The following is a 14948-nucleotide window of genomic DNA, read 5'->3' on the forward strand; positions in this document are numbered from 1 at the left end:
GATATCTTAAAAGGGATATTTAATAAAAATTTACAACTGCAATCAGGAAAGAATAATAAGTAAAAAACACACTTTGCCAACAGGAAGCTCACTTTAGGAAAGGTATAATGTGATTAATGAACATACCCTTTCTGCTACGAATCTCACAGATTGCACACTGGTTCCATATAAGTTGTCATTGTACTGGCCAGCTTCTATAAACTTGTGCTCTTGGATATCTTTCTCCATTTGTTCTCTGGAAATGACAAAGTGATAGTCTCTGCCATCCACCTCGTAGTCACGCTTTGGCCTCGTAGTATCTTTATAACACAAAAAAATAGGGAAATTAAGGTACTTTTATATCCATATATTTCCTTTATACCTATTTTTCCACCATACCTTCAATATAAATAAGTAAACACATATAGTTTTTAAGGACTATGACACAGGTACCAATCTTAGTTTTCCACAGAAAACAACTACAGAACTGGACAAAATACAAAAGTAGTTATTTTCAGGCATCAGACAATAGGCAGTGCAGGGGTTTGATGCTTTAGAGAAGAGAAATGCCTGAGGGAAACTTTGCATTCATCCTGTCTCCATTTCCAAATGGAGAGTAAAGAGGGCAAATAGTCAAGTCATGTGTTGCTTATACATGTGGATATTTTATGATAAATGTATCATGAGGTTATTTCATCATTGTGTCAACACCATAGCGTATAATTATGAAAACCTAGATGGTATAGCCTATGACACATTTAGGAGATGTACTATAAGCTATTGGGATATGCTATAAGCTATTATATAGGCAGTCTGTCATTGATTGAAGCATAGTTAAGTGACGCATGGCTGAAGGGGGTTCTGGAGTTCAGCCACAACTGGGTATTTGGCCAAAACCCCAGAAATGTCACATTTTAGAAGGTTACTCTAGATTTTCTGTGGGCCCAATTTTACTAAGTCATAATTGGAAGAAGCTGATCTGTCAGGAAATTACTATCTGCCAGATGAAAACTTAATATTCTACCAAAAAACATAACCAAATTTAGACTCTCAATAGTGTAGCATTACAATCATCAGCACACAATCAAAGATAATGGGACAAAGGAGCAAGAAAATGTATTACACAACTAAGAGAAAAATGCACATACAGTGTATTTAGGGATTTTAAAGGATATAATATGTCCTTTAACCATAATCAATGTGGGATTAAAAGTCATCAATTTCAACCACGTTTAGAGGGGTCCAAACTTTTTGGGTAAGAAGAGAAAGAAAAAAATCTGTCATTATGAATAAAAATTTAAAATATTTCCAATCTTTCAATCAGATATTCTGATAATGGATCCCACGTCTTGTGACTTCTGTGGAACCCCACCAGAGTCCATCCAGAACAGTGAAACCCTTTACCAGGGAGTGTGGAAAAGCCACATCCAGAGGAAGCTAAGGCTATAGCATCTGGGTACTAAGCAAATAATGGGGAGAAGGAAAATCCCAACAAATAGCCTAATGAGTCCTTAGAGGAATAATGCAACACACAGAGAGAATAAATCTCTAGAACCCAATTTCAAAGAAATGGGGAAAATATGGTCCTCCTACCAGTTATAAGGTTTAATATTGCCTTGATAAAGAAAATCAAAGAAATGGAAGAATGCCAAGAAAACTCAGAAAAAAAAATTAGTGTCTGTAGAAATGAAATCAATGAAAGTTATAGGAGCAGAATAGATCAAATGGAAGAATGAGTCAGAGTACTTGAAGGGTGAATATACAGAGAATACAGGTAGAAAAGGAAGAGGGAAACAAAATTTAAAAAAATGAAGAAACAATCTGAAAATTAGTCACACCCATGAGGAAAGGCAACAAAAGAGTAATGGGAAGACCAGCAAGGGAAGAGAGAGAAAGAAACAGAAAATTCATTTAAAGAAATAATGTGGGAAAACTTCACAAACTTAGAGAAGGAAGTGAATATACAAATCTAGGAAGTGAAAGGAACCTCAGGATACCTAAACAAAATGAGACTTACAGCAAGACATGTAGCAGCGAAACTTCCAAAAGCGCAAGAGAAAGAAAGAATATTGAAACTAGCAAGGGGGAAGAAGTAAATAATTTGTAAAGGTACCTGGTCAGGTTAACATCAGACTTACTTGAAGAAATAGAATTGGCAAGGAGAGAATAGTATGACATATTCAAAATACTTAAAAAATTGCCAGCCAAGACTACACTCTTCTGCAAGGCTCTCCAGATATGAGGGAGAAATAAAAAGGCCTTATCAAACATAGAGAAATTCAAGGAATTTGCAAATACTAGACCACTCCTCCAAGAAATATTGAAAGGAGCTTACACATCTAAACTGCAGAGAGGAACATACATAAATAATTGAATAAGGAAATAGGTGGAACCACAAAAAATAAGGCTAAAATGGCAACAACAGACTTTCATACATCAATAATCACTCTAAATATAATGTTCTGAATTCATCAATTAAATGAAACAGATTTCCATTTCATTGGAACAGGAAACAGAATCCAACCTTCTGTTGTCTTTAGGAGACACATCTAAACTTAAGCTCAGGCCAACTCAGGCAAACCCAGGCTCAAAAATATAGTGGAAAAACAATCTTAAAAGTGAATGGGGCCCAAAAGAAGGCAGGGACAGCTATACTCATATCTGACAGAACAGATTTCCAGTAAAAAGGTAGCAAGGGACACTATATAATGATTAAGGGGACTACACAGCGGGAAGATGTTAAGAGTCATCAGTGCATGCTACCAAATTACCTTAGGTAACTACTATCAACTCTGAAAACAGACATTGTAAATAGCACATTTGTGGAAATAATACGCTATCACCTATGGAGTGATCAACCGGACAGAAAATATACAGGGATAAAATAGCCTTAAAACGAAAATTAGACCACATGGACCTTGTAGACATTTACAGAGCACTGAGACCCCCCAAAGCAGAATATATATTTTTCTCAAGTAAACATGGGACATTCCCCCAAATTGACCACATTCTAGTCACAAAGAAAATACCAACAAATTCACAAAGTTTGAAGTCATACCTATCTAGCATCTTCTTAGATCATAAAGGTATCAAATTAGAAATCAGGTATTAAAAGAAAGCAGAAAAATACTTTACTACATGGATACTTAATGGCACACAATGGAAAGACTAGTGGGTTAGAGAATAAATCAAAGAAGAAATAAAAAAGTACCTCAGACAAATGATAACGAAGACACAACTTCTCAAAACTTAACACAAGCCCACATCAAGAAATAAGAAAGAGCTCTTTTAGAAACCCCACTGACTGGGAGAACATTTTTGCACACAACACTAATGACAAAGGACTGATCACAAAAATCTACAAAGAGCTGATGAGACTCAACAAAAACAAAGAAAATAATCCAGTCAAAAATGGGCAGAAGAGCTAAAAAGAAACTTCTCTGAAGAAGAAATGCAAATGGCCAACAGGCATATGAAAAAATGTTCAACATCACATGTAATCAGGGAAATGCAAATCAAAACTACAATGAAATACGATCTCACATCAGTGAGAATGGCACATATTAAAAAAACTAGCAACAACAAATGTTGGCAAGGTTGTGGAGAAAAAGGAACTCTCCTGCACTGCTGGTGGGAGTGCAAACTGGTCCAACCACTATGGAGAGCTGTGTGGAGATTTCTCGAACTACTGAACATAGAGCTTCCATATGATCCAGCAATTCCACTCCTAGGTATTTACCCAAAGGACACAGAAACATCAATTCCAAAGAGCACCTGCACCCCTATGTTTATTGCAGCACTGTTTACAATAGCTAAGCCTTGGAAACAGCCCAAATGCCCAAAAATAGATGATTGGATCAAGAAGATGTGGTACATATACATCATGGAATATTACCCAGCATTCAAAAAAGATAAACACATGCAATTTGCATCAACATGTATGGAGCTGGAAGGGATCATGCTCAGTGAAATAAGCCAGAAAGAAAAAGAAAAATACCGGATGGTCTCACTCATAGCAGGATTCTAAAAGACTTAAATAAGGGACCAGCAAAAAGAATAACTATAAGAAAGTAAATATCAAAATCAACAAACAACTATGAACCAGAGACACTCTACTGGGGGTGGGGGGTGGGGAAAGGAGGGCTTGGGGTCAAAATAAGGGGGTTGTAATTGTATGGGGAAATAGAAAAATAAAATTTAAATAAAAAATAATTTTAAAATAAAAAAATAAATAAAAGGAACCTACAATACTCATTAAAAAACAAAGAGCTCTTTCATCTCAAGAAATTATGAAAAGAGGAACAGACAAATCCAAAAGTCAGTAAAAGAAAAGAAATAAAAAAAATCAAAGCAGATATAAATGAAAGGGAAAAAGACAGTACAAAAGAGTAGCAAAACCAGAAACTGGTTCTTTGAAAAAACCAAAACAGTAATCAAAACTCTTCCATTACGAAAAACAAAAGTCTAAGACCAGATGACTTCACACATGAATTCTACCAAACTTTCAAATCTGAACTAACACCTCACCTGCTCAAACTCTTCCAAAAAGTTGAAATTGAAGGAACACTTCCAAACACATTTTATGAAGCCAACATTACTTTAGCACTAAAAACAAAGACAATACAAAAAAAAAATGACAGACCAATTTCCCTAATGAACACAGATGCAAAGCTCCTCCATAAAATCTTAGCAAACTGAATCTAACAATGCATTCAAAGGATCATGCACCATGACCAAGTGGGATTCATACCATGGACACAAGGGTGATTCAACATCCAACCATCAATCAACTTAAGTCACTACATCAACAAAAGGAAAGCTAAAGACCATGTGATCATATCAATAGATGCCGATAAAGCATTTGATAAACTCCAACATCCATGTGTGACGAAAACCCTACAAAAACTGGGGATAAACCAAACATATCTTAACCTAAAAAAGTCATGAATGCTACAGTTAATATCCTCTTCAATGGTGAATTACTGAAAGCTTTTCCACTAAGAACTGGTAAAAGGCAAGGATGTCCAATTTCACCACTACCATTCAACATAGTATTAGAAGCCTTAGAGCAATTACATTAGTGCAAGATATGAAAGGAATCTGAATTGGGAAAGAAGAAGTAAAACTTATCATTATTTGCAGATGACAAGATAATATACATAGAAAACCCTGCAGACTCCACAGAAAAACTAATCAAAACAATCAGTCTAGCAAAATGGTAGGTTATATAATCAATACACAAAAATCAGTTGCTTTCCTATATAAAACTGATAAGATAGAAGAGGGAGAAATTAAGAAAACAACCCCATTTACAATCACACCAAAAAAAAAAAAAAAGAAAATGAAATAATTAAGAGTAAATCTAACAAAGGCAGTAAAGCTCTATATGAAGAAAACTATAGGATATTGTTAAAAGAAATAGAAGACACAAAGAAATGGAAAAATATTCTTGGCTCATGAATTAGAAGAATCAACACTGACAAAATGGACATCTTACAAAAAGCACTATACAGATTTAGTGCAATTTCAATAAAAGTATCAAATGGGATTCTTCAAAGAAATGGAACAAAACACTGCTGAAATTCATATGGAATCAAAAAAGATCCAAGTAACCAAAGCTCTCCTAACTAAAAAAAAGGAAAGAATGGGGGTATTACATTCCGAGACTTCGAACTACACTACAAATCCATACAATAACAATAATAGCATGGCATTAGAGCAAAAACAGAGACACAGAGCAATGGAATTGAATTGAAAGCCCAGAAATAAACCCATCCCTATATGGACAGTTTATCTATGACAAAGGGGACAACAACATACAGTGGAAGAGGGATGGTCTCTCAATAGACGGTATTAGGACAACTGGACAGCTGCGTTTAGAAGAATGAATTGAGTCTACTATTTCACACTTTACTCAAAAATCAGTTTGAAACAGATAGAAGGCTTAGATGTGAAACCTGAAACCATAAAACACATAGAATGAAACAGAGGCAAAAACACCTCAAGACATAAGCTTCAGTGATGTCTTTAGGAATTGTTTCCAGCTCTTTCCGCCATTTTTCCGTGCGCCATAATGGTGCGCATGAATGTCCTGGCTGATGCCCTCAAGAGCATCAACAATGCCGAAAAGAGAGGCAAACGCCAGGTTCTTATTAGACCGTGCTCCAAAGTTATCGTCCGGTTTCTGTGATGATGAAGCATGGTTACATTGGTGAATTTGAAATCATTGATGATCACAGAGCTGGGAAAATTGTTGTGAACTTCACAGGCAGGTTAAACAAGTGTGGAGTGATCAGCCCCAGATTTGATGTGCAACTCAAAGATCTAGAAAAATGGCAGAATAATTTGCTTCCATCTCGTCAGTTTGGTTTCATTGTACTGACAACCTCAGCTGGCATCATGGACCATGAAGAAGCAAGACAAAAACACACAGGAGGGAAAATCCTGGGATTCTTTTTCTAGGGGTGTAAAACATATGTGGAAATAAAATGCCTCAATGGACAAAAAAAAAAAAAAAAAAAAAAGGAATTGTTTCCAGCAGGGGAAAAAAAAAATAAAAGAGGTCATAAATACCTGGGACTACATCAAACTCAAAAACTTCTGCACAACCAAAGAAACCATAGGAATACGAAGAAACCAAACTGAGGCAAGCTTAAAACCAAACCCTTGCAAGCTGACTATGGACCTAGACACAGCGAGAGGCGAGGAGGGTTAGGAGAGGGAAGGCAGCACAATGGACTACTGTGGGGCATGATGGGTGATTCCGTGTTGGCTGCTCTGAGGTGGTGATACCTGACGGGGGGATTCTAATGTTACCTCAATAAAAAAATAAATATTAAATAGATTTAAAAAAGAGCAAAACTGCAGGTAAAAAATTTCCTTAAAGATGTTCATTATAGGAGGCATCACACTCCCAGACTTCAAACTATACTACAAAGCCATAATCATCAAAACTGCATGGTATTGGAACAAGAACAGACATACAGACCAATGGAATCGAATAGAAAATCCAGAAATAAACCCACAGATTTATGGTCAACTAATCTTTGACAAAGGAGCAAAGAATATGCATTGGAGCAAAGAAAGTTTGTTCAATAAATGGTGCTGGGAAAACTGGGTCGCTACATGCAAAAGAATGAAGCTTGACCACTACCTCACACCATACACAAAAATCAACTCAAAATGGATTAAAGAACTAGACATAAGACCTGAAACCATAAAATATATAGAAGGAAATATAGGCAAAACACTACGTGATTTGCACATCAAAGACATCTTTACAGACACATCACCCAAAGCAGTGATAGTGAAGGCAAAGATAAACAGCTGGGACTACATCAAATTAAAGAGCTTTTGCACAGCAAAAGAGACAATAACAAAAACAAAGAGAAACCCCACCAACTGGGAGAACATTTTTGCACCCAACACTAATGATAAAGGACTGATCACAAAAATCTGCAAAGAGCTGATGAGACTCAACAACAACAAAGAAAATAATCCAGTCAAAAAATGGGCAGAAGAGCTAAAAAGAAACTTCTCTGAAGAGGAAATGCAAATGGCCAACAGGCATATGAAAAAATGTTCAACATCACTTGTCATCAGGGAAATGCAAATCAAAACTACCATGAGATACCATCTTACACCAATGAGAATGGCACATATTAAAAAAACTAGCAACAACAAATGTTGGCGAGGGTGTGGAGAAAAAGGAACTCTTCTGCACTGTTGGTGGGAGTGCAAACTGGTCCAACCACTGTGGAAAGCTGTGTGGAGATTTCTGGACCTACAAAACATAGAGCTTCCATATGATCCAGCAATTCCACTCCTAGGTATTTACCCAAAGGACACAGAAACATCAATTCCAAACAACACCTGCACCCCTATGTTTATAGCAGCACTGTTTACAATAGCTAAGCTTTGGAAACAACCCAAATGCCCAAAAATAGATGACTGGATCAAGAAGATGTGGTACATATATACCATGGAATATTACTCAGCATTCAAAAAAGATAAACACATGCAATTTGCAGCAACATGGATGGCGCTGGAAGGGATCATGCTCAGCGAAATAAGCCAAAAAGAAAAAGAAAAATACCGGATGGTCTCACTCATAGCAGGAATCTAGAAAACTTAAATAAGGGACCAGGAAAATGAATATAAGAAAGTGAAAATCAAAATCAACAAAAAACTATGAACCAGAGACACTTTTAGGGGGGCGGGGGCGGGAGGGGAGGGATTGGGGTCAGAATGGGGGGGCTGCAATTGTATGGGGAATATAACAATAAAATTTATTAAAAAAAATAAATAAATAAATAAATAAAGATCTAGAATATAAAAAAAAGATGTTCATTATATTAACTTACACATTTTAATAATTATAACATAATTACAGTTATATTTTAATTATAATTCATGATGGCAAAAAGAGAAAAGATGAAAATACTCATAAATGAAGAATGGCTAATAATCATCTAAAATATTTATACATCATTTTAAATGTTAAGGACAAAACACCTCTCTATGTGTCATAGGACAAAGTGTGTGCATAGAAAGAAAGAACAGATTGAAATTCAGGAAACTTTTGTTTCCATTTGGTCCACAAGGCCTTGGGAGAGGTCTCTGACATGGTTAAAAAGCTGCAGGTGGCGTCTATGAATACATTAAGTGATGTCATCTTTGGGTATTGTGTGGGATTCTGTATATTTTTATTTTGTTTAACTTTATAATGTTTTTTAAGTTGTAACAATGGACATATATTGCTTATCATAAATTAGTCTATTAATTTCAATAAAGGGAAGAGGAAAGTGTGCAAGGTAAAGGGGAAGTAGAGACAGAGCGTTAGGACTGTCAGGTTTTTTTCTTTTAAAAGTGCAGGAGAAAACCAGAAGCTGCGCTGAATGGACTGATGCTGACTGGGCTGTTTCCATGGGCAGCCCTGTTAGGATGTGTCTCTGCTAAGGCAGGATCCCTTCCCAGAGCCTCTGCTGGGAATAGTTCCAGGAGCCAGGGCAATCACCTTTGTTTCTTATGCTCATGTCCTGCAATTCCTGCTTTCTTATTTTTTCCCATTTGACATGCAGCACTGATAAGGTAAGAAACACCTCGAAGAATAAAGCTCAAAAAATGTGGCATGAGAAAGAAATATTTTTGGGATCGAATTTAAGAGCTTGTCATCTAAAATGAATTAAAATTTCCTGGAGGGTCTGTCTCTATATGCAGCACACCACTGTGCATTTTATGTGACCTTGTAGGAGTAGAGGTGGAAGTGGGTGAGTGGGGGAAAGATTAGCAGGGTGTGGGGAGGTAGAGGAGTTGGAATCATATGGGGTTACACTCAGAAGGAGGGGGAGACAATTGTCCATAATGACACGAAAGCAGATTCTATCTGAAATGGTCTAGAGGGTAAATTAAAGCTTTGTGTAACTTCTAGACATCATCCTTCCCTATCTGTTAGAAAACACGGGAAAGGTTATTTTGTTTTGGCATTAATATATGGCTCTATGTAATTCTGAAATAATTTGAATATGTAGTTTTGTGTTAGGTCTCTCCCACTCTATGAGAAAGGATGCTTCAGTGGCAAATCAATCCATCTGTAAGATGATACTCTTGCTTACCATAAATCCTATGCTATTTGACATGTTTAGCAGAGTTACAAAGAAAGAATTCATCCTGCCTTTGAGGGGACCACGATCAGTTTGGAGATTATTATAGTCGCTGGACAGGAAATAATACATGACAGCATACATGTTAGGCAGTGAGAATTAAATAAGATATTGAGATAACAGGCTGCCAATGCTCTCCGAAGCAAAAGCTACAGTACTGGAGGAACAGAATTACATCCTATCATCTCAAAAGGAGTTAGCCCCTCTCCCCTTTATTTTCCAGAGAAAAGAGAAAAGATACTTACGAGGCACACACGAACCAAATTTGTCAGGGAATTCAGATATCAAGTCATCGTTGATCCGATCCTTCATGGGGCCCAGGATAATCACTGGTCGGGTATAGGTTACTGAGAGAGGGAAAGGAAGAAGCAGATGAGGGAAAGACTTGGAAGTGACCGAACAACTGTCCTGGAAGGGTCATTCTGTAGGTGAAATGGCAAAACAGGCAGAACTGCTGAGGGCATGACTTCCGGATCAAATTGCCCATCCAGCCCAGCACGGGGGGAATTGATATTTAACACCCAGTGTGGTGTCTGTGCCTACTTCATGGAATTTACTAACAGGGAAAAACAACTGTAGTGTCTGTCAACAAAAAGAAACATTTGGAGGGGAGTTTTGCTTACTCTTGGCTTATGCCCACACAACGTCAAAACAACTACTGAATTTAGTCAACTGAGTGGGAGAAAAAAAGCTTCCAAAGCAGCTATTTGGCCATTGTTTAGACAATGACTTTAAAAATGAATTGTTAATGGTACTGACTATTTATATAATTTCCCTCAGCTCCAAATATTCTCCATACTCTGCTAGGATTTTCCCATTTTCTTTGTATCCTGGGGTTAGAAGGAACTCTAAAGTTCATTGGACACAACTCTTCTTCCGATGCTTAAATATTTTCAGCACTATCCCTCTCAATAGGCATTACACTCTGTATCAATGCTTCCAGAAATGGAAATAGCTCATGGATGGTTTGCATCTTAGCACAGGTCTGCTAGAAAGCCCTTCCTGGTACTCAGCTGACTTCAGTCTGGGGGATTTTAAAATCTGGGGGATTTTATCCATTTGTCCTTAGGTGGGGCCTTTAGGTGACTTAGATGTGCTCCTTCTTACTGAGCACAACTCCTTGGGGAGCTGCTCCATCTCCTGGGGACTATCACTGCCCAAGCCCAGCTGGGAAGACACAGGGTGAGAGAATCAAAGAGAGAGCAAGGTACTGGTCTGGAACAGCTGAGTAGTAAGCAGTTTATTTTCCTTAGTCTTTCATTGCTCCCTCCTGTAATGACGTCACCTGCAATGGCCTGGAAATCAGGAACAGGACAGAGTGTGCTCAGAAACTTACTTTCCTGCCTGGTGACAGGCTCATAAGAAAGAATGAAGTCTTCTTGCCCTCCTGAGGAGAGAAGAAAGGAAAATTACAGTGGACTAACAACCAGTCATACACCACAGCTACAAGCCCTGCTCTCAAACCCAGCAAACAGCCACAGTTCTGGGTTAATTTCCCTTGCTCTTTTCCCTTTAACTAGTCCCCAAGTCCCTTCATCCTCATAAAACTCCTTAGTTCTATTGTAGTGTCAGGACACGGGTAGCCATAACTCTAAGTAATGACTACGGCTGTCTACCTGCAGTTGAGCAGGGCAGTAACCCAGGAGGCTGCCTTCTGTCTTACACACAGAAACAGGGCACCATGACCTCTGCTCTGAGCGTTATTACTTAAAACGAAATCATTTAGTTCAAGGGGAGGGTGCATCCAATACTTTGCTGTTACTTTGTCAGAGTTTCTGGACCTTTTATTTCAGCTTTTATTGCTCAAAGAAGCATGGTGCCTGAAAGTGTCTACTTGTTTTATTTACAGTGCAGAAGAAATTTCATCAGTAAATACTAGAGGACACAGAGGATTTTACCCTAATGCTAATTCATCAGGAAAATGCTGAATCAATCCACGGACATAAAAAAAAATGGAGTAGGATCTAAATCACTGATTTTAATTTCTGCTGAATCTAGCCTGGAAACTTTGAAAAGAAACTAAGAAAGGAAATGTGTTCAACATGTAGTGAAAGCCCCTTCAGTGGCACTTCATGCAAGCCTTCTGATTCAAGCCAACATAAAACCATGAAAAGTAAATTGGTTTTAGGCAATTATTTTTTTTTTAATCATCTGTCTTACCCAGTTGATGAATAGGTTTGGATGTGATATTAACCTGATTTGGCTGAAGACCCAGAAGGGCCCACTCTTATTTGCATTAAGCCCAGGGCTGACTATCCTTCTGTGGGGGAAATAGTTTAGAGCTGTTGAAAATCACTTTTTATCTGTTGTTCTCTATAGGACTGTAGGATGACATAGTTTTTCCTGAAACCAAGGGGTGACGAATCTCATTGCTTGATGGAGAGATGTCCTCATTCATCAGTCTTGAAACACATACATAGTCTGGGCCTTCCTCCCGCAATAACACAGCATCAGGGAAAGTGATATAAAAGGAGTTAATGTTATTGGCAGTTTTCATAACAACTGATTTGGGGAAATTAAGCAGCATATGAATAAATTTATGAAGTCGAGATGTCTTCCCTGGAGATTGGGTAACTGGGGTAGGGATGTCTTACTTTTGCAAACATGACAGTTGGCTCCAGGTGCCCTCACACTTGAACAGCACCTACTCCAGATGGCATTGCTAGGCCAAGCCGCTACCTACAAGCTGCTACCTTAAGGCACAGGGGAAAGGGTCTTGATGCTTCCAAATGGCTTCTGCTCATGGCCGCCCCAAAATGTTCCGGGGATTTTCCTACATGGGCAGAGGGTTTGGTATATGAGGAGTAACAGTTACACTTTTACTTCAGGAGAAAATGATTCCCTTTTCATAAATTATTGAAACTTGGGATCTGCGCCTTTCTCTCCCCCACTCCAAATAACAAACACGCAATAAGAGGTGATTGATTGCTAAGCCATAGCTTTCTAAGGTCTGAAAGGTCACAAAAGTTCAGAAACTGCATTCCGATATTAGTAGTGGGGAACAGGATGAGTGGTGATGCCAAAGATAAGTTCAGCTTTGTGTTTCTGTCTATATGCTTTCATTTTGGAAAGTGTGGTTTTCCCTAGAGCAAGACATGCCGCGGGAAGCAGGAATCACTTTCCAATGGCCTCGCAAGTCATTGCAATGGGACGGTCCACAGGCAAACCTTGGACAAGGTATTTGATGTCAGGATGTTTATAATTTAGAGAACAAAGCAACGTAGCTTTGATTAGCTTTGTTAGAGTTCTGTTGTTCTTTATCCATCACTTTTTGGCTTACTCATTAACTTGCAAAAAGCACTGGTTCTTTTTCAGAGCAGTCAGACCGATAGATAGCAGCGACAGCCCTACGTCTAGGCTCATCCCAGTTCTACAGAACCTGTGATAATGAGTAGCATGTCAGGGAGCCCGCAGGGAAGCTACAGAAGCTGGTATTGCATAATAGCTGTGAACTCAGCTTCTTAAATCAATTTTCACTTTCATGGTCAGGAACGGAAAGCTCTATGGGTAATGAGAAGACTAAGGGGGGAGGGTAAAATCACAGCAGTGAAGGAGGTAATCATAGTCGCATGGCACTTTATGGGTGATAAAGGGCTTGCACATCCATTGCCTTCTATTTTTCGCAGTCATTTCTTTTGAGAAAGGGCTTCTGATGATCCTCATTTTACAGACGAAGAAGCAGAGGTTTAGAGATGTTAATGAGGCCTGATTCCTCACTAAGTAGTGAAGTCAAGATTTAAAAGCACATCTTATTTGATTCTTTGTTGAATATATTGCACTGTCTCAAAAAGGCAAGTGATGTGGCATTCTCTGGTGGGGGAGGCTTGGGTATAGAGGGAGCAAGCCTGACAAACAAGTACGGGATGGGGGGGCCGACATCAGAGCCAGCCCCAGATTAGTCACCCAGAGGCTAGAAAGTGCTCCATCTATAAATACCAACTAAAAAAATGCTGCTGTGTTATCTCCATAAAAGTCATCCTTAGTAGTTTTTCTATTTTTTGCTCAGAGGTGTTGGCACTTAGAAACAACAGCTGATGTTTTCATCGAACTATTACTTGGTCTTGTTTTGGAAGCTGCGGGGCTGAAAGTGGGCAGGCAGCACAGCGCTGTGTGGACATCTGCAGGTGCAGAGACTCATGGAGGCCTCTGTCACAGTCTCCACAAGACAGATGGGGGTTAAACTAGAAGCAGGTCACAATGGAGGAATTTGGGATAAAACTCACATACCCTGACAATAGAGAAATTTTGGAAACTAGCAGAGAGAAGAAGGAAGACTAGAGGCAATGTACTTAATGTTATAAAAGTGCCTGCATTTGATCATTATTAAAAATAAATTAGATTCTCAGAGCCATGGACTGTTAGTGCTAAAAAGGGTTTGGAGTTTATGTGATTTACAGTACGTATGTAGCACATGTTGCTATGCCCCATCCATGCCCTTGACAAGCATCACAAATCTATCATTGCTTCTATTGTTGAGCCTCAACGTGGCCTCAGTATTTTTCAGTGCAACTTTTTAAGGCAGCTATTGTGAAGTGGTCAGAGTTGTAATATTGATTAAAATTTGTCATCTCTGTTCTAACCCAATCTATTCATCCTACATAGAAGAATTGGGATTCAAAGATGGTGAGTGAGTTCTTCAAGATCACACAGTGAATGAGTGTTTCAGTGTCTCCATTGGATGTTCAGAAAATTAAATCAGTTAATATACATGAGAGTCATTAAAATCAGGTTTAGTACATAGATAATACTATTTAATGCTACTTGTATTAATTTGATAGTTGTTGGTAGCAATGGTTGACATGCCCTTGGTAAATATGAAAAGACTTGGATTATAAGAAAAGTGAAAATGTGTGGGATTCAGAATTAAAATGTCTTGGTTGGTTGGCCTTGCAGAGAACTATATAGCCTCTTAGTTTTATCTTCCTTAACTGTAAACTATATATCTCATAGTTGTTGCAGAAATCAAATGAGAGAACTAATATAGTAAATTAATGTTTTGCAAAGGTTAAAGAACCAGAGGAAATGTGAGGGTCAAAGTTGACAGGAGTGATACATGAGGAGAATATGGGCACCATTTTGACTGATTCCAGTGGGAAAGTCTTGGGTCTCCTCACCTCAGTACCTCAATTTCATACTCAGATCATTTCTTCAAAATCCTTGTTTTAGAAATCCCACTTAACTGATTGGTGAGCACCAATGTGCTGGAAGGATGATCATCAGCTCCCCCATCCACTATGACACAAAGAGCTTTATTGAGCTTTGAGGAAGGCAAATGTTTAGTTGCAGAGGCTTGTAAGGTCTCCATTT

The 14948-nt window shown here is 38.3% G+C and overlaps 1 protein-coding gene and 1 pseudogene across 23 annotated transcripts in view; one reads left to right on the forward strand and one right to left on the reverse strand.

The window, feature by feature from the left end:
- Nucleotides 1–14948, reverse strand: part of DLG2 (discs large MAGUK scaffold protein 2) — a gene marked incomplete at both ends in the record, with an annotated part of 1956162 nt that overhangs the window by 11622 nt on the left and 1929592 nt on the right. For 21 of the 22 annotated variants that reach the window (XM_084247148.1, XM_084247146.1, XM_084247145.1 and 18 more), the window contains 3 exons: nucleotides 127–299; nucleotides 9887–9988; nucleotides 10978–11028. In XM_084247148.1, coding sequence (XP_084103274.1) covers nucleotides 127–299; nucleotides 9887–9988; nucleotides 10978–11028 — 326 coding nt within the window. The remainder of the gene's footprint in view (nucleotides 1–126; nucleotides 300–9886; nucleotides 9989–10977; nucleotides 11029–14948) is intronic. The other variant, XM_084247153.1, reaches the window with a different exon arrangement.
- Nucleotides 6030–6606, forward strand: LOC311178803 (small ribosomal subunit protein uS8-like; annotated as a pseudogene). Its single transcript has one exon. The product of its transcript is annotated as a small ribosomal subunit protein uS8-like (transcript).

The sequence above is a fragment of the Talpa europaea genome, assembly GCF_964194135.1.
Source record: "Talpa europaea genome assembly, chromosome: 1".
NCBI lineage: Eukaryota > Metazoa > Chordata > Mammalia > Eulipotyphla > Talpidae > Talpa > Talpa europaea.